Source organism: Sus scrofa, chromosome 1 (genome assembly GCF_054392235.1).
Source record: "Sus scrofa isolate SSC_HxYL_T2T_F1_AM1 chromosome 1, Sscrofa_HxYL_maternal_Yorkshire_Landrace_v2.0, whole genome shotgun sequence".
Classification (NCBI taxonomy): domain Eukaryota; kingdom Metazoa; phylum Chordata; class Mammalia; order Artiodactyla; family Suidae; genus Sus; species Sus scrofa.
The window spans coordinates 17,417,337-17,440,378 of record NC_139383.1 but is presented as its reverse complement, the minus strand read 5'-3'; the positions used below and the strand labels follow the sequence as shown (position 1 = coordinate 17,440,378).

Sequence of the window (23,042 nt, the reverse complement as noted above, 5' to 3'; positions counted from 1 at the left end):
GTCATCCTGGTCATGGGGGCCTTGGAGCTGTTGGTTTTTTGTTTTTGTTTTTGTTTTCTTTTTAGGGCCAAAACTGCAGCATATGGAGGTTCCTGGGCTAGGGATGAACACGGAGCTGCAGCCGCTGGCCTACACCACTGCCACAGCAATGCCGGATCCGAGCTGCATCTACAGCCTACACCACAGCTTATGGCAATGCTGGATCCTTAACCACTAAGCAAGGCCAGGGATCGAACCCAAGTCCTCATGGATACTAGTTGGGTACATTACCGCTGAGCTGCAACAGGAACTCCTCATTAAAGGTTTCTGGCCGAGTATAGCTTAGAGTTTTTTCAAGCATATAACCTGATTTTTTTAAAGTTTTATTTTAAGGAAGTAAGCTTAAAGTTCTTTTTTAAAAAATTAGAAAGGTTTTACTGGAACTTTTCATACCAATTCAGTATTTACTATTTTCACTAATACTGTGCTATAATCAGCATGTATTATTTAAACACGTAATAAATGTTTTCCACGCCACCCCTCCTCAGTGTCCCCCATGTGCAAGGGCCTGTTATTGCCTGTGCTGCAGGGAAGCTGCACAGGGCAGCTGTCTGCCCTCTCTCCCTGGAAGCTCTCCCTGTGTTTGCATTTTCCTTCCCTTCTCTGAGTAAACAGCCCCGGTCCCTCCAACTGATCTTGTTTATACGATTCCATTTCCAAACATTCTTGTCGTGAAGGGTCTCCTGGTTTTCATTCTCCTCTGGAAAATGTGGCATCCACAGCTGAGCACAGCTGTCCAGATACCATCTGCCTGCTGCCAGAACGGAAGGAATACTGGGTCTGTGATTTAGACGTGAAGCGAAAGTGATGCCCACGAGTGACTTTAGAAAGCACTGGAATAGAAGCCCCATGAAGGCAGCGACTGTCTTTTTCACTGTTTTATCCTTCTTAACTGGAACAGTGCTTAGAGTAGGGTATGTGATCAAGGTCGTCCTCCCCTACCCCCCTTTTTTACAGCCACACCTGCAGCGTATGGAAGTTCCTGGGCTATAGGGGTCAAAACGGACCTGGAGCTGCTGGCCTATGCCACAGCCACAGCCACGCCAGATCCAAGCCGAATCTGAGACCTATACCGCAGCTCGTGGCACTGCTGGATCCTTAACCCACTGAGCGAGTGTAGGGATCAAACCCGCACCCTCTTCGACGCTATTACTAACTCGCTGAGCCACAATGGGAACTCCGGTAAGTATTTTTTAAATTAAGAAATGATTAGAAGAGAGAGGAGATGAGGCGGCATGGAGCGAAATTAAAAATAAGTGGGCCCATTTAGTTGCTTTCTGTCATTTCTGTCTCGTGTTCTCCAATCCCAGTCAGCAACCAGCTGTACCCAGAAAAGCTCTTGGTGACTGTGGATGACTGCACTTTGTTCTCACAACAGCGAGGTTGGATGGACTTGCAGACTGGCTGGACTTTGTGGTGTCCGCCCCTGGAAATGCCGGGACTGTTTCTGTTTTAGTGTCATTAAGCCAAGTGGTCTTAAAAATGAAAAATTGAATTATACATGTTGTTAGAGTCCTTTTTTAAAAATAATGATTAAAATTTCTTTACGGCACCATGTCTTTTTTCTTTTCTTTTCTTTTTTTTTTGTCTTTTTTGCTATTTCTTGGGCCGCTGCCGCGGCATATGGAGGTTCCCAGGCTAGGGGTCGAATCGGAGCTGTAGCCACCAGCCTACACCAGAGCCACAGCAACACGGGATCCGAGCCGCGTCTGCAACCTACACCACAGCTCACGGCAACGCCGGATCGTTAACCCCCTGAGCAAGGGCAGGGATCGAACCCGCAACCTCATGGTTCCTAGTCGGATTCGTTAACCACTGCGCCACGACGGGAACTCCGTCTTTTAATATTTATTTACATTTATAGACCAGATACGCTTGTGTTACTTTTGTTCATAGCAAAGGTGCATCCTTCCACCTGACACATTCTATCCAAGGGATCTGTCATCAGGCCATGGTCCAGGTCTTATTCCTGTCTCTCTGCACGATGCTTGGTACGTGCCATATATGAAATGCTATTAAAGTTGTAGCCTAAAAGCTCTAGTACATCATTTCTTAAGACCGTTTAGAAATGAAAGAATCTTACTACCTTGTTACTTGTGATGAGGCCTGAGAGCCCCAAGCCTGACACTCTTAGATTCAAATGATCCCTGATTTGAAGCGGTTCACCTAACGAATACTGACTCCCTTGTGTTTTACCACAGCCAGGCTTCAGGATGGCAGGACCCACCCTGCTGTCTCCTCCGCTGAGTTGTGCCCCTGTCCGAGGGCTCTCCCAGCAGGCTGGAGGGTGTGCCTCTCACAGATGTCCCCTTGGGAGGTCTCTTGGTTTCCACTAGGGAAAGTGCTTTCGGGACACCACGAGATCTGCAGGGCGTGGCTTGTGATGTTGGTGAGGGTGAGGTGATGTCCCGTCTGCCAGAAGCCAGGGAGAAAATCTCACTCAAAGCAGGTCGTGCACCTTAAAAGATAAAAGAATGGGTAACTCAGTGTTTAACTGATTATGTCTCTTAGCCTCAAAGGTGTGGTGTATCTTTAGCATGGGATCCATAACCTAAATTTTGTGAACCAACCTAATTTCTGGACCAGTTTTACTGTACAGTCTTGATTTCCAGGAGTTGCTGTTGTGGCTCAGTGGTAACAAACCTGACTAGTATCCATGAAGAGGCAGGTTCAATCCCTGGTCTCACTCATGGGTTTAAGGATCCGGCGTTACTGTGAGCTGTGGTGTAGGTTGCAGGCGCTGCTCTGATCCTGCATTGCTGTGGCTGCGCAGCTGCAGCTCCGATTCGACCCCTAGCCTGGGACTTCCATATGCTTTGGATACGGCCCTAAAAAGCAAAAAGCAAAAAAGAAAGAAAGAAGGAAAGAAAAAAAATAAATAAAAGTAATGCACAATTACATGCTTTTGAAAAACTGCAAAGAAAATAGAACCATAGATCCTCCCAGATCTTTTCCTATGCTTGCATACATAATTAAATGCACACATGTTGGGCTATATTTATATTTTGGTATGGTTTTCTCTTAACACTTCATTAAGTTAGGGAGGATTCCTTAAGTGTTTGCAATTTACAAACTCACTGAGAATTTGTAATGTTAATGATATTTGTCATTCTTAACTTAGATATCCATATGTTGCTTAATGAGAAACAGTTTAATCCATAGATCAAATAATCCACTTAAATTTTTTTTTTTTAATTTTAACTGATTATAATACCCTCACCTATAGTTATAGATTTAGGCTCAGCTACCAGTATTGTGAGGCTCTCTGAATGCCCACACTGAACATGGACCAAAGGTTGGAGTTATTTTTCACAAAATATTGGCTCTGTCAAGTGCAAAGTCAATGAGCATATCATACTCAAAAAGTATTAAGATGATAGATTTATACTTGGAAAACTGCAGTGAGTCCTTGTCTAATGAACTCATTGGTTTGTGTTCAATTTGGGGTGTGTTTATTCATGTTCTTTTGCAACATTTAGATAGACTATCTAAATTTGTTGAAGGTGAAATCAACTATATACTTTAGTAAAAATTAAAAAAAATTTGTTGAAGGTGATTTTTTTTTTCTTTTCTTTTTTCCAATGACCAAAGAGAGTCCTCCAGTGCTAGGAAAGAGTTGAATGCTTGGTTATTGAGCTATTTGCTCAATATGAAGCCACAGTTGGATGGAAGGAAGCCTAGTAGCTAGATCTTAACATTAAAAATTGTGTTATTTCATGACAGGGCATGTGGGATTTTCTTCAAAGTAAAACGGGCTGGAGCTGAATTATGGGTGAAGGTGTAGATGAAACAAAATTGACCATGATGAGTTGATAATTAACTGAAGCTAGAAAATAGGCATTTGGGAGTTCACTGTACTCTTCTTACTTTTGTATATTCAAGATTTTCCATAGTAATTTTTTTTTTTTTTTGCTGTTTCTTGGGCCGCTCCTGTGGCATATGGAGGTTCCCAGGCTAGGGGTCGAATCGGAGCTGTAGCCACTGGCCTGTGCCAGAGCCACAGCAACGCTGGATCCGAGCCGCATCTGCAACCTACACCACAGCTCACGGCAATGCCAGATCGTCAACCCTGCAAGGGCAGGGATCGAACCCGCAACCTCATGGTTCCTAGTCGGATTCGTTAACCACTGAGCCACAACGGGAACTCCATAGTAATAATTTTGAATCAAGAGAGAGGTAATAGTTGTAGCCTAAAACATGGTGAGATTTCAACTTGAAGGACATTCTGTAGTGCTTTACAATTTTCGAGTTTCACACACATTTCGTAGAATCCTGTAACACCTCTTTCCCCCACACCCTTACGCTGTTACCCCTCCCCCTTCTCTCTCCACTGGTAACCACTAGATTGTTCTCTGTATCTTTGAGTCTTTTCTGCTGTATGTGGTAGGTTCAGGATGAAATATATTGCCATGATATGCTACTTGAGTAAATGCTACAAAAACCACAACAGAATCTTTATGGACATAGTCAGGAAAAATAGTCTCATCTCATTTCTTGTTTTAAAAACTTAACCTGAGCTCCCATCTCCTTGGCAGTCCGTATGGTGGACTGGAATTTTCAAAGTAGCCTTAATGATACCTCCCATCCCCCTGTCCTTCTTACCAAGTGACTTTGACCCTTCTCAACTGAGAGCTGGAGCTGGAGCTGGGGTCCTTGGTCTTGGAAGGGCTTGTGACTCCAGCAGAAGTACAGCATATGAGGCTGTGTTATAAAAAGTAATACAGCTTCCGCCTGGCTCTCTTGGTATCCTCTCCCTGGAAGCATCCATGTAAAGGTGGCTCAGCTGGTAGCCCCTGCTTCAGTGTCAGTGGCGTGTGAAGGCCACCATCAAGCCTTCACACATGTGAGTCGTCAAGTCAGCCCTGACCTTTGAATCTGCCCAGCTAAGGAAGACACCATAGAGCAGAGATGAGCCTTCTCTGCTGTCCCCTTTCTGAATTCTTACCTACAGAATCTGTGAGCATCATGAAATTCTTGTTGCTCTACACAGCTAAGTTTGGGGTGATTTGTTACACAGCAGTAGCACTTGGAACAGTGAGAGAAAAATCTTACTTCTCAGTCATCATCTCTTTATAACACACCCAGAAGCTACACACATACTCAGTGACTGTGTTTTGATGCCATTCACAATTTTTTTGTGTGTGTCTTTTTTTTTTTTGCCATTTCTTGGGCCGCTCCTGAGGATCCCAGGCTAGGGGTCTGGCTAGGGAGCTGTAGCCACCGGCCTACACCACAGCCACAGCCACACGGGATCCAAGCCGTGTCTGCAAACTACACCACAGCTCATGGCAACGCTGGATCCTTAACCCACTGAGCAAGGCCAGGGATCGAACCTGCAACCTCGTGGTTCCTAGTTCGGATTCGTTAACCACTGAGCCACCACGGGAACTCCCCCATTCACAATTTTTATTATTTCCATCAACATGTTGACTTCCCAATCAGGAATTATATTGTGGACCATCTGTTGTTCCTTGAAGAAAGTAGTTTGCCGGGCAGTCAGGTGTTTGTATCTCTTTAAATCTTCTTACTCCCATCCCCTCCGTTCATCAGGATTTCCTTCTCCTGCTGGAACTCCAGAACCATGGCTTCCTGCCCCTTCCCCTCCTTACATGGGCTGAATTGGGAGCAGAGAAGGGGTGGATTAAAATGGGAACTGGACAGCGAGGAGAGGTGTCAAGGGTCTTTCTCTGCCCATTCTTTTTTTTTTTTTTGGTCTTTTTTGCTATTTCTTGGGCAGCTGCCGCGGCATATTGAGGTTCCCAGGCTAGGGGTCGAATCGGAGCTGTAGCCACCGGCCTACGCCAGAGCCACAGCAACGCAGGATCCAAGCCACGTCTGCGACCTACACCACAGCTCACGGCAATGCCGGATCCTTAACCCACTGAGCAAGGTCAGGGATTGAACCCGCAATCTCGTGGTTCTTAGTCGGATTCGTTAACCACTGCACCACGACAGGAACTCCACCATTCTTTTTTTTAATACTTTTTTAAATTTAATTTTTTAAATTGAAGTATAGTTGATTACAGTGTCGTGTTAGTTTCTTGAGTACAGCAAAGTGATTCAGTTTATATAGGTATTCTTTTTCAGATTCTTTTCATTTATAGATGATTGCAAGACACTGACTATAGTTCCCTGCGCTATGCAGTACGACCTTGTTGTTTATCCATTTTATTTATAGTAGTGTGTATCTGTTCATCCCAGCTCCTAATTTTTCCCTCCTCCTTCCCTTTCCCCTTTCATAACCATAAGTTTATTTTCTATGTCTGTGAGTCTGTTACTGTTTTGTAAATAAGTTCATTTGTATCAGTTTCAAAGATTTCACATGTAAGTGATATCATAGGATATTTGTCTTTCTGTATCTGATTTATTTCACTTATTATGATGATCTCTAGCTCCATCCATGTGGCTGCAAATTCTCTGCCCATTCTGACCTGAATCCATCTTTCTTTATTATGTAAGCAGTGCCCTTTATTGCTGCGTGTATGACTGGTGCTCCTTCTGCCTGACTCCATCACACTTTTTCATTTCACATTGTGCTGGGGGAAAAAAATATCTATTTTTTCATGATAAACAGAATAAAAAGGTGTCCAACACTTCTTCCTCATATGTGTATGACACATTTTCAAGGTTTGTTATCATACTCTGCGCATAGTGTTTTATCCAAGTGTGTATCAGAATGCCTTCTAGCTTTAACTCTAACTTGTAATATTCCATTTCTCATGCTCAATGGTGGGTCCACATGGGTTTCGTCATATTCACAAGTATGTGATGGAATGATAGTCTTCTGCATGTTTGTCACTGTTATCGTGTGACATCCATCAATGTCGTAATAATGGGATTTTTGCCAGTAGTCCATTCTGTTTCCTCTCCAGACATCGTATAGGTCCTTAACTTAGTGGATAATTTTGCAAAGCTCTCCTCAACTGTGTATTATTTTTACCCTAGCATGTGTTTGTTCTAAGAAATGCCTCTTAACGATGATGGTGGTCTTTCCTTGAGAGAGAAAACTAATATTTATTCTTAAAAATTTATTTTGTGACATGTTCTGGGGAAAAGAAAAAACACTAGAAACATCACTGTGCAAGATCTCCTGTTGAACATATCCTATTCCTGGTAAAACAGATGTTCCACATGGAAACATTAACTGGGTCCATTATTTTATTTATTTCTTTATTTATTTGTCTTTTTTTTTTTTTGCCTTTTCTAGGAGTTCCCAGACTAGGGGTCTAATCGGAGCTGTAGACAACGGCCTACGCCAGAGCCACAGCAACTCGGAATCCGAGCCGAGTCTTCTCACGGCAACACTGGATCCTTAACCCACTGAGCAAGGCCAGGGATCGAACCCGCAACCTCATGGTTCCTAGTTGGATCCGTTAACCACTGCGCCATGATGGGAACTCCCGGGTCCATTATTTTAATGGGGTGAGGTTTTTTTTTGGTCTTCTTTAGGCTGTACCTGTGGCATATGGAAGTTCCCAGGCGAGGGGTCGAATCAGAGCTGCAGCTGCCGGCCTACGCCACAGCCACAGCAACGCCAGATCTGAACTGTGTCTGCAACCTACACCACAGCTCACAGCAACACTGGATCTTTAAACCCACAGAGCAAGGCCAGGGATCAAACCTGCAACCTCATGGATACTGGTCCAGTTTGTTACCACTGAGCCACAACGGGAACTCCTTAATGGGATGAATTTTAATACATTGTACACCAGACTGCATCCTCAAACCAAGTTCCTAAGAAGTAACTACAACACAGTCAAATGTCTATTATAAATGACAAACTAATATGGTAGATGAATTGTATAGAATATTCCTTCCTTTTTTTTTTTTTTGGTCTTTTTTGGTCTTTTCTTGGGCCGCACTCGTGGCATATGAAGGTTCCCAGGCCAGGGGTCGAATCAGAGCTGTAGTGGCCAGCCTACGCCAGAGCCACAGCAACTCGGGATCCGAGCCTGCATCTGCAGCCTATACCACAGCCCACAGCAATACCGGATCCTTAACCTACAGGGCGAGGGCAGGGATCGAACCTGCAACCTCATGGTTCCTAGTCGAAGTCGCTAACCACTGCGCCACAATGGGAACTCCTAGAATATTCCTTCCTGATCATCAAATGTTTAATATGCTTGTTAACAAGCATCAGTGGAACAGGTACATTTTTCATAGTAGTCTGTAAACTCTGTGTTTATGCAGTGGGGTGACAAATGACCCACTCAATAAATTAAATTTATTAGAAAAGAGCCGATAAAAATGTACAATAAAAGCAGGTCATTTCTTATCATGGCTACATTACCTAGTGAGGTAGGGACTTAGAGTATGAAGGGAAGTTAAGAATGGAGGATGGGAAGAGAGGCAAACCAGTTACTTTTTGCTGATGACCATGGAGTTGGGAATTTGTTCGAGGGACAATTTCAGAGAAGTTTTCAGAAGAATGAATAGAGTCATGTCATAATTCTGAGGGTTCCATACTGACGCCTGAGCAGGAGGACTTAGGGCGGAAGATTTGCAGACTGTACCTTTGCTTACCTCCTGCTGTTTAAGTTGGTAAAGTTCTCTGTGTGCCGCCAAGAGGTTGGCCATCAGCACATTGCGATTAGTCTCTAAGCACCAAGAACCTCTGAAATACTTGTCGCCTCTGTTGATTACACCTGAGTCTGACATGGTAGCAATAAATTGGACTTGGAACGTAACTCAAACATTTCTATACATTGTTTTGTAAAAATGGGGTGTCAAATTTGGGACAGAAATGTAAATTTGTTCATCATGAACAAAGGTAGCGATCAATACCAGGCAGTGTTAACCAGAGAGAGGTTCTGTGGGGATCCACACCACTTTGGTGTCTTTTTCTTTCTGGGGGGGACCACACCTGCAGCACATGGAAGTTCCCAAGCTAGGGGTCAAATCAGAGCTACAGCTGCCAGCCTACACCACAGCCACAGCTCACAGCAATGCCGGATCCTTAACCCGCTGAGCGAGGCCAGGGATCCTATCCTCATGGATACTAGTCAAATTCATTTCCGCTGTGCCATAGTGGGAACTCCTGATATTATTTCATGACAAGGAAGGCCTTGGGACTGGGGTGGGTGGGTTGCCAGTCCATTAACACCCTTTAAAAATTTTTTTAAATTAATTACTTAATTTATTTCTTTTGCCTTTTCTAGGGCCGCTCCCATGGCATATAGAGGTTCCCAGGCTAGGGGTCTAATCAGAGCTGTGGCCACCGGCCTACGCCAGTCTGCAACCTACACCACAGTTTCGGCAACGCTGAATCCTTACCCCACTGAGCAAGGCCAGGGATCGAACTCACAACCTCATGGTTCCTAGTCGGATTGGTTAGCCACTGGGCCATGACGAGAACTCCTTAATTTATTTTTTATTATTAAAGTATAGTTGATTTAGTGTTGTGCCAGTTTCTGCTGTGTACAGCAAGTGACCCAGCCATACGAATATATATTGACATTCTTTTTCTCATACTGTCATGTTCTCTCCCAAGAGACTGGTTATAGTCCCCTTCGCATTAACACACCTTTCTCCTAGAGTCTGCTTGTCTGTATTCCTCCTGTTCTCAGATTTTTTTGTCATCCCAGCACTTTCGCTTTATCTTCCATATTTGTACAGATTCCTGTTCCCTATTTACATTTATGTGTTTGCTGTGAGTTACACTTAGGCTCATATTTCCCTGCTAAGTTTTAAAAGATTGGTCTAGTTTTGCATTTGTGTTAAAGCTGAAATAGGCAACCTGGGAAAAAACGGAGCAATTAGATGCAAGTGAGAATTGGTCTCTAGAGATAATTGGCCCTACTTCCCGAACGTCAGTGGAGGCTAACAAAGCAGTCCTCATGTATAGGCCCGAAGAATCTAACAATCATTAAGAACCCAATAGGATTATTGGAAAACTCATAATTAATCTGATATTTGAAACTTGTATGATGTTAGTGTGTAATATTACACCTTTCTCTAAAACTGCCCATCGTGGAGTTCCCACTGTGGCTCAGTGGGTTAAGAACCTCAGATAGTATCCGTGAGAATGTGGGTTCGATCCCTGGCCTCACTCGGTGCGTTAAGTAAGGATCTGGCATTACTGCAAGCTGCGGTGTAGGTTGCAGACATGGCTCAGATCCAGCTTTGCGGTGGCTGTGGTGTCGGCTGGCAGCTCCGAATCAACCCCTAGCCTGGGAACTTCCATATTCCACAGATGCGGCCCTAAAAAGAAAATAAACAACAACAACAAATAAACAAACAAACTGCCCATCCTCCTCCTCATGCCTTGCTGCTCAGCCACAAACCCCCTTGGCTTTGGACCACAATTGGATGAGCATCTATTTAGCATCTATTTAGCACTTTAGCATCTATTTAGATTTAGAAATTTTTCTCTACTTACGAAAAAAATGTCAGTGTGGTTCTCTGTGCTCTATTTCCTGGTATAATTCATTTTTTTGCACTATATCCTAACACTTATAATACTGTAATTTTTCCTGTTTTGCTGCCGAAACTTATTTCAACATATAGTTTTTTTACAGATAACTGGTTTAACACTTTTTCTTTCAAAAGGGATACAATTTTTTTTTAATGATTTTGTTATACTCTGTGACCTTATTTGTAAAATTGTTTTGGGTCCTCTGCTTCTTCTTTATGACTCTGACACAAGTGCGTCGCAGTTCATTCTCTGTCCTGCCGACATTCCGATCACATCCGGAAAGTCATTTCACCATTAACTGTCAGTATCCTTCAGTTAGATTGTGCTTCTTTCTTCACAGTGAAATTGTAGTAGTGTCAAGTGACGAAGTTTGGAAAACAGTTCTATTTTGAGGGGCTAGGGCTCTCATTTAAAAAATACTTGAGCTTTTCCAGAAAAATCTGTTTACCTCCGCCGTCTCCTCCCACTGTACCCTGGCGTTTCCCAAATCCCCCCATCTCTTCTTACACATCTATTTGTCTTTCTGGTGTGTGCCACGTTTGGACGTCTCATTAAACCAGCATCTGTTCTGTTTTAGGAGAAACCCGAAGCCAGCCCCACGTCACTTCAGCTGCGGTCCCAGATCGAAGTAAGCACAGTGACTTCAATCATCTATTTTTGCTTCTGTCCTTTTTTTTTTTTTTTTTTTTTTCTTTTTTTCTTTTAAGTGGTATTATGTACAAATCAGATGAAGCCTGCTGTGCTGCCTGCACTGACACTCTGAATCCTCTCTCCTAGGAGTCGCTTGGCTTCTGTAGCGCCGTGTCAACACCAGAAGTGGAGAGAAAGTAAGTTTTTCTCCTTCTGTCCAAGATCAGAATTTCTAAGGTGCCTTTTAGGTTCTTCCTGATGAAAGTGAAATGAGTGATCATGTTGTGTACGTACTATGGAGCTTGATGTCATTTCCCTTATATGTCGTGTGTGTGTGTGTGTGTGTGTGTGTGTACATGTATGTAGGTGGATAAAAGTTTTATAATTCACTTGGTGATGCTGAAGGATTCTGCAAAGAGTTAAGGATTTCACACTCCTTATTGCGAGTGAACCGTAAATATCTGAAAGTGAGCGCGGAGAAAAGGATAGAACCGCTACGGCCAACACTATGTCTTTTACACTGGTTTTTGATATAGGACGAAAGTCATAAAGAAGCAAGAACAAAACTAAAAGTACATTCCAGAATCAAACAGTGATTACAGAATCCTCTCTGCACCTTGCTTTGGTGGGTGACCTTAAAACAAAAATAAATGCTTGTGACCTAAGATGGCAAATGCTCACTAACCTTTCCTGTTGAAGGTAGTATTTTTGCCTCCTTGTCCTAACTTGGACCCTGTAATTTTTACTCTCATGGAAGATAATTCTATGTTATATTTCGTATTTCCAGTATTTCTTTTAGGCCACTTCAAAACAAAAACAAAGCAAAAAAAAAAAGAAAAAATTTTTTTTTCCTATAAACTTTCCCTTTTCTACGTTACTCTATCATAATTACGCTAGAATGTTCTATATGTAATCTTCTGAGTTAAAGAAATTTTGAGAAAGTCCACATCTTTATACAGACACCTCCTCTGGCCCGGAGCCACTGATCCTGTTTCAGGCCAAGAGAGGCGTAGAAGTGGTTTAGGAATCAAGTATTTCTGGAATGAAAAGCACACGTTAGGCAAGCGTGTGTGTGCTTTACAGCACAGCTCCGTCTAATCCGTCCACGTGTGTGTGCTGCTCGCACAGACGCAGCTTCAGGAGGGAAGGCTGTTGTGCCAGAGCTTCAGTTCTCACTTTAAGAGGCCAAGCGGGGAGTTCTTGTCGTGGCGCAATGGTTAACAAATCCGACTAGGAACCGTGAGGTTGCAGGCTCGATCCCTGCCCTTGCTCAGTGGGTTAAGGATCCGGCATTGCCGTGAGCTGTGGTGTAGGTCGCAGACGCGGCTTGTATCCCGCGTTGCTGTGGCTCTGGTGTAGGCCAGTGGCTACAGCTCTGATTAGACCCCTAGCCTGGGAACCTCCATATGCCGCGAGAGCAGCCCTAGAAATGGCAAAAAGACAAAAAAAAAAAAGAGGCCAAGCAGATTCGCTTCAGGACTGTGAAGACCATGGGAGGTGGCGCACAAAAGAAAACCAACGTCTCGCCCCTTCGTGGTTGGAAGGTTCATGTGCAGTGGACCTGGATTCCCTTTGTCTTGGTTGCGTGTGTTCTCCCAGGAACTTTGTGGTGCGGAGGCTGAAATAGCCAAGAGAGCTGACCTTGACTTTTGAAATGGGAGGTGGGCAGAAGCACCCAGTGAAGGGGCCGTGGGCGGTCCTGACCTGGTTTGCTACCTGCGTGGCCTGATTCAGGTTGAGAACTCGGGGGGTCTTGGAATCTCTGAATCTTTCAGGGAACAAGACATGTTTGCCTTTCCTCCTAAGAGGAAGTGACTCACCAAATTGGTACTAATCTTAGTTAGGCTGGTTATTTCTCCTTCTCCTCAATTGTGGGTAGTCATTCTTTCCGTGTTTATGTCCTCCACTTAGTAAAATGTGGCATGACTCTTGTGGCCCAGAGAGAGACTGACAGCCTCCTGAGGTTAACAAACAATTCTGAGACACTCACACACACTCGAGCGCGCACACACGCACACAGCTATTGACAACCCCCAGCCTGTGGGGGTTGTTTATTTGTTATCTTTTGAGGGCTGCACCCAGCCTCCCCATCTGCAATATGCCATTTTGCTTCTGTTCTGTTAAAGGGTTTGCTTAATGTAGTTGTTTCTAAATAATTTGATACTCTCCACCCATCTTGTCCTCCATTTCCCTTTTAATGTTTTTTTTTTCAAACCTATGACACTTTTTTTAATTAAAACGAAAACTTTTGAGCAAGACTCGTATGATGAACTCCCACATACCTTGTATTTAGACTCACCAATTTGCACGCACTGGCTCTCTCTTCTGCACACATACACACACACTCACATAATGTCATTAATTTTTATTGTTACTGCTGTACTGTGTGGAAATAAGTTGCAGCCCTCACGACTCTCATGTCACGTCTCTTAAGGACGAGAACATTCTCTTAGAGAACTACGGTATAATTACCAAATGAGAAAATTTAATAGTGATTTTCCTAAGAGACAGTTTATATTCAGGTTTCTTTAATTGCCCCAGTAATATTTCTTATAGCATTTTAAAAAATCTAGCATTTAAAAAAAATTACATATGGCATTTACATGTCATGTTTCTTGTCCCATTTAATCCGAAAAGCTTTCTTGGCCTTTGTTTGTGATATTTTTTTGAGAGTGTAAACTAGTTGTCTTGTGAAATAGGGCGTTTGTTTGTTTGTTTGTTGTCTTTTGAGGGCTGCACCTGCGGCATATGGAGGTTCCCAGGGGTTGAATTGGAGCTGTTGCTGCCGGCCTACACACCACAGCCACAGCAACGCCAGATCCGAGCCGCATCTGTTACTTACACCACAGCGCTCAGCAATGCCAGATCTTAACCCACTGAGCGAGGCCAGGGATCGAATCCAAGTCCTCATGGATACTAGTCGGGTTGGTTAACCACGGAGCCATGATGGGAATCCTGAAATGTTTTTGGACCTGGGTTTTCTGTTTTTTTGTTTGTTTTTTAAGATTCAGGGAGTGCATTTCTGGTGCTCTGGTCACCACAGTGCATAGCATCCTGTCACTTTGTCCCATTATTGGTGAGATTAATTCTGTTCTTTTGGTTCCAGTGATGTCTGCCAGGATTCTTCTAAGTTATAATTTTGCCTTGTAATTAATAAATATTCTGTGGGGAGATAATCTGAGACCATGTAAATATCTTGTCTCTCCTTAAACATTTACCTAACGCTTTTAGAGTCCTTTAATGATGCTTTCCTGAATCACTTTTTTCTGTGCTGATTCCAATGGGGTGATATTTATTCTGAAATTGATGATTATTTTGGATTTAGAACTAACCAAATTTGTGTGTATATGTGTGTGTGTATGTTTCGTTTTTTTAAACATGAACTACCACTCTGGACACCCTAGCGTCTGGATTATAATCTGAGTAGGTTTGATGTAGTGTTTAAGTTGAAGTGTTTGTATTTTTCTACTTGAAAATGCAGATATTTGGAAATGCAGAATCTTGCCATTCTTCAAATGAAAATGCTTGTTGGTAACTCCACAAGCCCTGGAGGATGACCTGGCAAACCAGTTGGTTTGTCTGCAAAGTAGCGGCCAACCAAAATATCCTTCTGAGTCAGCAGTGTTGTTTTGTTGGCAGAAGGTTTCTTCAAAGGGCGAGAGAATTCAGCAAACAAAAGTGGACGAATCCTAAAGCTGCTCGAACTTAGAAGCAGAGGCATAGGTGGTGACAGGAGAATTGGGACCTGAGGTTTTGGCCCTTGTGGCTCTTGCCTTCCGATCCACTGTCCTGTCCTCCCCCCCACAGCTGTCTCAGGGGCTGGGCACCCCTGCCCTCCCTTCTTCCCGAGCTGCAACCCTTAAAACCTGTTCTCAAAGAGGTGCCGGGCATTAATTATGATGCACATGTATGTTTTCTAAAAAACACCATCACGTCTTCTAGTGGTATTTTGCATGTAACAGGATTTAAAGTCTTCAGTTACAGGAATATCTAGCCCTGGCCAGAAAAGACCCAGGAGGTGCGTTTTGTGGGAAAGACCAGCAGTGAGGAGTCTAACATACCTGACATCACAGCATTGGATGCCCTGACACGGGCGGGGGCTGCCTGGGCTCTGTTTGGCCTCTAGATGTGATGACCTGCATGATGGAAGGGAGGGAGGGAGGGAGGGAGGGAGAATAGATAGATATGGAGACTGGACTTGCCCCCGCTGCCCCACCCCCCACTTTGACAAAGTCCCCATTCACCCTTCATTTCTTTCAGTCCCTGGTCCCTCCACATGCTTCCACTGAAAATATAATCAAAGAAGGCCAGAGGAGCTTTTTTATTTGAATCTCTTCTATTTATATCTATTTCCATTGCCTATTGATGAGGCTGTCTGCTTTATTACACCAATATTGGATTTGTGTCGACTGGCTGAAAACGTGAATAGTAATTACATTTTTTGTTGCTCACGAATTACTCTCAAGAATATCTTGAGAAGAAGGCTTTTTTTGTGTTGGAAATTATCTTTGAAACTGTATCTTTTAAAAATGTTGCCCTCTGTTCCAGCTCTGTAAGGATGGTGCCATCAGCCACTGCAGCCCCCAGCCCCCGCCCCACCCCGGGGGTGGGGGAAAATCAGGATGGAGAAAAACAGGAAGCAGTCTGTGCTTTGGCTGTTGGCCCTGTTAGTTAAGATGCATACCTCAGGGATCGTTTCAATGAGCCCAGATTCTTGCGTCTCCCCATACATAGAAAGCCACTGAAAAAAAAAAAAAATCATTAGCTTGAGATGTCTGGGGTTTTTTGTGATTAGCCATAATCTTTTGATGTTCAACTATATATAAAGCAGAAAAAACAAATCCTGTATATCCTGCCTCCTCTCTTGTCTCTTAGGATCAGTTCCTTAGAGCTGTCTAAGTGGCTGTCTCCTAGGCTGTGCTCCTCAGTAAGATCCTTAAATAAAACTGAATTTGCAACTTGTGGGTTGTGTGTTTTTCTCCAGTCGACAGTTTAGTTACAGATTATAGAAAACCTGACAAACAGTGGCATACACTAATACAAAGTTCACTAGGTACATTCTTGTTTGGGGACAGGTCCAGGGCTAAGGAGAGCCTTCAGGAACTCAGACTGTCCTTTCCCTTTTCCCTTTTCTTATGCTTCCTTCCTTCCTTTGTTCCTCCCTCCCTCCCTCCCTTCTTTATCAGTTTTTTGGTTGTTTTTTTTTTTTTTTTTTGGTCCTCACCCCAGCATATAGATAACCCACTGTGCTGCACTGGGAATCAAACCTGCATCTCTGCAGTGACCCAAGCCTCTGCAGTCGGATTCTTAAAATCTTAAAATACTTAAATCTTAAATTTAAATTTAAGGGTTAATTTAAATCTTAAATTCTTAAAACACTGTACCACAGTGGGAACGCCCCTTTGGTTTTAAAGTGCTGCTGCATCTTCTGGGTGGGAAGAAGCAAGATAACGGGAAGAAGGAAAAGGGGCAAAAAGCCAGCAGCACACCCTTTTCAGAGCTTTCCCCGAGACCCTGACCAGCATGTTCCATTTTACCCCACTCCTTTCTTCACGCAGCAGCTGTTCCCTGAGCACCAGCTACAAAGCACAGGGCTCATAGGGTTCATGGGGCTCATGGGGTGTTGTAATTCTCTCTGCCAAATGCAGAAATTGAGGCACAGAGAGATTGGTAAATTGCCCAAGGCTACACAGCTAAGTGACAGAGCCCAGATTGGATCCCACTTAAGAATTCATGCTCCTAACTGCTAAGGTCTCATTCCAAAGCACTTGTAGTTGTATTGCTTATGCAAATAGAGAGGTGAGAGGTGATTTGAGTTCATTAGCGTTATGTAAATAGCAGCAGTTAAAACCGCCGCTTCGGTGGTTCCCTTGGATGTCAGAGCAAGCTTTATTCTGATATACACTGGATCTCTTACTTATTTATAGAGACAGGACAGTCCAAAATAAATCTCAAAACCTCACCTTAGCCAATATTTATAAGCTCTTTTCTACTAAGTCTTTCACTAGCATTGAAAATTCCCTGATTTAGTTTCCCTTTCTTTCATTACCTGTGACTACACTTCAACTGTTTTACGGTGAAAATGTCCAAAAATATATAGCAGCATGATGGAAGAGGGAGATAAATAAAAGGGCGGGAGAGGGTTCTGTGGTCAGCTGAAACGGATGGAATAGAGTTTATAAATGTTCTCTGCAAGCATTTATTCCATTTGGAATTTGCTTCGCTCTTGGAATTGTTTCATCTGGCAAGCTGGTAACTGTTCGGAAGGCATCAACTTTCCCTTTTCCCTCAAAAATCCATCTTCCCCTCCTCTTTCCTCTTGACTCCAGCGGAGAAGGCCTGCAGGTGTTGTGTGTCCTGATTGGTCCATCTCCCTGCCTCTGACTCACCTGCGACCTACTCTGTGGATGGCTTGCGGCCTGGTCTTGCCTTTTCCCTCCTCCTCTCCCCTCCTGATCCGCCCTCTCCCTGCCTGGCCGCCTCTGCCCTTGCCCTTGATCTGTTCCAGGCTGTATCCTCCTGTGGCCTGCAGAGCCTCTGAGACTGCTGCTTCTCCTGGTGGGGTGCTCTGTCTCCCTGCTACCCCCTCACTTGCACAAGCTCCACCTTAAAAACCTCAGCTCTGGTCTTGCCTATCCCAGAAGTCTTTCCTAATCTGCAGAGTTGAGGCGAAGCATCCTGCTGCTGGACTCTGTAACCCTTGGGCTGTCATGCAGCTGTTGCAGTGGACTGGAGGTCTGGTGCACATATCTGTGTGTGTGTGTGGGGGGGGGTTACCTCCCACCCTGAGCCCGAGATCTTTTACGTAAAAGACTTTGGATGATGGATAGACATGTGAGTGGGTGAGTGAGTGCCCACTCATAAAAAAGCTGCTTACTTCATAGTTCCTACTGTGGCTCAGTGGGTTAGGAATCCACCTGTTGTCCATGAGGATGCAGGTTCAATCCCTGGCCTTGTTTAGTGGGTTAAAGGATCCAGCGTTGCCTCAAGCTGTGGCGTTAGGTCGCAGATGGGGCTCAGATCTGGTATTGCTGTGGCTGTGGTGTAGGCTGGCAGCTGCTGCTCTAATTCAACCCCTAGTCTGGGAACTTCCATATGCCGAGGGTGCGGCCCTAAAATAACCAAAAAGCAAAAAAAAGAAAGCTTACTAATTCTCTACCCTGTGAGAATCGCAGAATCTCACCATCCTCCCAAACCATAATTCCATTGCTTTGCTCCCCTAGTTGCTGAAGTTTTCCCCTACAGCTGGGCTCCTCTCTTCCTTCCCTGTCGAGATGCTCTTTCCAGGGTCCAGGCCCCGCCGCCTTGCAGATGTGTGCTGCATTTGGCACCGATTTCCCGATTTCCCTTTCGGTCTCGCTGCTCTCTCCACCCTTGGTGTCCGTGACTTTGTGGTTTCCAGCTTCTCCCACTCACTTTATGCCCACTCTTGGCAGCTGTGCTTTCCCCGCCCACCCCTTAGGTGGGTTGTTTCTTTGGGCCTTTATTCCTGCATGCTCTTCAAAGATGCTTACCTCTGCTCATGGCTTTGAACCACTGTCTCTGGGCACCCACGTGACATCCATACCCCTCTCCCTCTGCCCCATTCCCCACACTGGCCGCTTTCCTGTGCAGCCTCTTGCCAGATGCCTGCTCATTGCCATTCCATTCCTGTTGCCCCAAGCCGCTCATTCTTGTACTAGAACTCCCCGCCCCCCTTATCCTGCTTCCTTCTCTCTCTGACCACCTGTTCTCTGCCCTTCATCCCTCTTTGTATCCCAGGGACCACTTTCTGCCCTTCACACAGCCTTTACATCCTAACTGCCAGAACTGGCTGCTTCCTACTTCTTTTTTTTTTTTTTTTTTGTCTTTTTGCCATATCTTGGGCCGCTCCTGCGGCATATGGAGATTCCCAGGCTAGGGGTCCAATCGGAGCTGTAGCCACCGGCCTACGGCAGAGCCACAGCAACACTGGATCCGAGCCGCGTCTGCGACCTACACCACAGCTCACGGCAACACCGGATCGTTAACCCACTGATCAAGGGCAGGAATGGAACCTGCAACCTCATGGTTCCTAATCGGATTCGTTAACCACTGTGCCACGACGGGAATTCCTGCTTCCTACTTCTATAACTTTCCCTTTCCCTCTCTTTTTCTTTTTTTTTTTAGAACAAAACTTTATTTACAAAACCGTAATATGGTCTGTTTTGATATCGCTATGGACAAAAGGCCTATAGCTATTAGTTAAAAGGATACATGAATTTTATCTAAACATAAAACAAGAACCTAACGTTGTCCCAGTTTCTTACTCCTGTGTAGCTCTGAATGCAACTCAAAACAAAACGAAACAAAATTAAGAAAAAACCCTACCTCTTTATAATGTACAACGGCGTAAGCAAGCCGCTTCTTTTTTTTTCTATTTGAGGATTGGAACTGAGACTACTCATCTAAAATTTGCTGCTTACAGAGAAAGCCCTAGAGGCTGGGATAAGTTAAAGATGGAGGTTTAGTTTATCCGGCTTTCATAATACGATATCCATGTGACTTTAGAGGAATATAAATAAATAATATTGATAAACAGTATATATTAATAATTTTCTGACAAAAGTATATATCTAATATCATGCTGAGGAATCAAGAGGGTTTCTTCAGACACTGTAGAGTTTTAATTTATTCTGTTTGCTGATTCACAAAGTCTTGTCCATAGTAACATAGTTATCACCAGCATAACATATGATGACCAGTAAGCATAGATACTGGATCCTGGAAAATTCCCTGTTAAGTGTTAACTCCCAGCTGAGCTTCACCCATATATGCTTGCTTAAGTGCATGGTTATACACATGGATTCGTATATTGGGTTTATGCCTGGTGATATATATGTGGTGGGTTCCCCCTCTTTTTCATCTTCCCTGCTCCAAGTGAGACCCTTAATGCTCTTTTCATGAACTGGAAAAAAGCATTCAGGAAATTACTCCTTAAAGTACAAACAGGTCCCATCACACTGAGAGGATGCTGAGGTCCCCTTAGGGACGCCTGTAAATTAGGCTCTCTGCAGGGTTTCCCCTTGGTCAAAGTCCCCAAAGAGAGCCCCTGCCCATCTTTATCCCAGTCATGTGACCCAGCTCCAGGCCACTGGATGCTTCCAAACGCCTCTGGGGCTGTCTGGAGTTCCTGTCTTGAAAGCATTTCCTTCTTTAAGCCCTGCTTTAAGGGCTGCATCTTCCCCTTCTCAATCCCCTGACTGTATTCTTTCCACCTCTTGCATTTTGCATGGATTTGATGTCTCTTAACCTACTGTCACATGTATCATCGTCAATATCATAACACTGCTTATCGGGTTATTTCTGTGTATTTATTGGACACTGGTGCTAATCACGTACTATACTTTCATCAGGTAATTTTTCATGAACCCGTTGAGGGTGATTACCTTGCCTAAGGTCCCAGAACAAGAGAGAAAAATCCTAATCCAGTTGCTTGCGCTGCCATCATAACCTTGGGGTTAAGATGCCTGGCCTGATACCAGATTTTCTGGCTTCAAATCCAGGCTCTTTATTTCACCAGCTCTGCAACTCTTGCTCTCTACAGATTCCGCAACCATAAAGTGATCATTACAGTACTGACCTCAGCAAGCTCTCAAGCAACTAATGAGCACCCCGAAATCTTGTCTGTTACCATTGTCTCTTCTGTCTGGCCCCAGTTCATGCCCCTTGCCCCTGGCTTTAGCCACTTGTGGACTTTTCTAATCCCGCCTGGCCCAGCACGGTCATAGATTCCTTGAGACCTTGCGCTCATTCTCTTCGCCTCCTTGGATTTTCTTCAGTATCCAGAACAGTGGTTTGCATAGAGCAAGGGCTCATTAAGTACTTGCAACAAATTCATTGAATGCTCCCAGTTTTTTGGAATCAGATTACAACTGAACTATGATCAGGACTGGAATTAACAGAAGACCTACTTGGGTCTCTCCTGTTCGCTAGCATCTGCCAGGCCTCCCTAAAAATGACAGCAATGTAATAGGAAGTAAGTGCTTTCTACTTGTGAATATTAGCATCAAAACGACACCTGTTAAAAATTTAAAAAAAAAAAACATGTAGTAGAGAGAATAATAACTTCCATAAACCCCTAGATCCCTGGAGCTTCCCCTGAAGCCGCCACAATGCAGGATCCTTAACCTCTCGGCCACCAGGGAATTTCCTCTACATTCATTCCTTTTTTCTGCATGTATGTGCCGCATTTTGTTTATCCATCCATCGATTGATGGACAGTTAGGGTTGTTTTGTCTTTGGGGCTATTATGAGTAACGCTGCTCTGAACATTCGTATACAGGTTTTTGGGTGGTCATCTGTTCTCCTTTTTTAATCAGCTTTATTGAAATGCAGAGCACGTACCATACTAGTCACTGCTTTCACACGGTGTGTCCACAGCTATGGGTCAATTTAGAACATTTCGTCACCTCGAAAAGAAACTCCATGCCCTTTAGCAATCACTGCTCTATCTCCCCACGACCCCCAGCCCTAAGCAACCACAAACCTGCCTTCTGTCTGTATAGGTTTGTCTGTTCTGGACCTTTCATATACATAGAAGGAAAGTGCATATTTTAAAGAAAATGGATGTATATGTTTGTTACAGCTCTGGAGGAATAGAATTTGGAAATCAATGTTTAATAACTTTGTGTCTAGCTGCTTTGCAATGGAAGTGTAAGGAATCTGAGCAAGGTCTTTCCTACGTGGGACCGCCTCCCTCTTCCTTAAGTAGCTCCTTCCCGGGAACTGGGCTTGAGGAGAGGGGCTCAGGTGTGTGGAAGGTCCCTGAGGACTCAGGCTGACAGTTGCTGTCCTCTGTGGGCTCCTGTGTGATGAACTGGGGCTCTCTTTCTGGTTGGTAAGAGGAAGCCCTAGAAACACACACGCGGGGCGATTACAAGTCTCCTTCGGAACACGCCAGGTTCAGTGAGAATTGCCGATGAGGCCTGTGAGTGTGCTAGGAAGTCCAGGTCAAGCCATGTTCCCTGGAGCTGAGACTAATGCATCCCGTTTCCACATCCTGTTTGCGGCAGGGCTGTGGGATGGGGGGAGGGAAGGGACAGACACTCACGCAGCAGTTTTTCCCCGAGGGGAGCAAGTGCCGTGCGAGGAGTGGGGAAGCCTTGCGGAGGCTCATCCTTCAGAATGGCTCCCAAGTCGATTCTGCCCTCTTCCGGTGGCTGTGTCCTCGCCCTGGCCCCCCAGGAGAGGGAGGTGGGCGCTCATGGTCTGTTAGAGCAGCATCAGAGGGGACTTTTGGCCTCCATCGTCCGGTCCATGCAGCTCTCCAGGGAGGGAAGGACAGGCAGACAGCACCCTTAGGTATCAGAAAATAAATAGAGGCAGCCATATGTGATGTCTTGTCTGTTCTTTTGCTTTAATCAGTTTACCCATAGCCATCTGCCAAGGCTGCGGGCAGGAGGGCAAGGTCGCTGTCCAGGGGTGGGGCTTCCAGTGTGCTGTTTACCTGTCTGTGATCGTCCCCCCACCCAGGCTTCAGCGCTCAGTGACACGGTGGCGAGCTTGAGTCAGGGGGTCTCCGGATTCCTTCTGGCCTGGGCCAGCTCTCATTTCTGACCCTGTCCAAAGCTTACCCTGCACTTCCAGTGTCGCATCGCATACAGTTGCATATTCACGTGTGCTGTCGCCGCAGCTGGCTTTGGTCTTAGACAGAACCTGAGCCTGAATTTTAGCTCTGCTGGTTGTGGGATTTGAATTCTCTAAGCCTCGGGTTCCTGATCGATAAAACATGCACGATCAAAGCTCTTTCCAGGGACAGTTGTGTGAAGTACCCACGCAGGTCCTGCATAGATGGGCGCTGTTCTCTCCCCATCCACCAGATGCAGGCTGCTGCCAGGCGACCTCAGGGTGCCTGTGGTTTCTATCCTCCATCTCATTAGATGCTGCCAGATGCCCAGCTTGTCAGTGGCCTCTGCTGCTTACAGGGTACCACCCTACC

At 44.7% G+C, this 23,042-nt stretch overlaps 1 protein-coding gene across 2 annotated transcripts in view; it reads left to right on the top strand.

Annotated features, from left to right (window-relative positions):
- SASH1 (SAM and SH3 domain containing 1) overlaps positions 1-23,042 on the top strand; it is a 205,029-nt gene that overhangs the window by 83,587 nt on the left and 98,400 nt on the right. For both annotated transcript variants that reach the window (XM_021072069.2, XM_021072066.2), the window contains exons 3-4: positions 11,031-11,081; positions 11,231-11,280. In XM_021072069.2, coding sequence (XP_020927728.2) covers positions 11,031-11,081; positions 11,231-11,280 — 101 coding nt within the window. The remainder of the gene's footprint in view (positions 1-11,030; positions 11,082-11,230; positions 11,281-23,042) is intronic.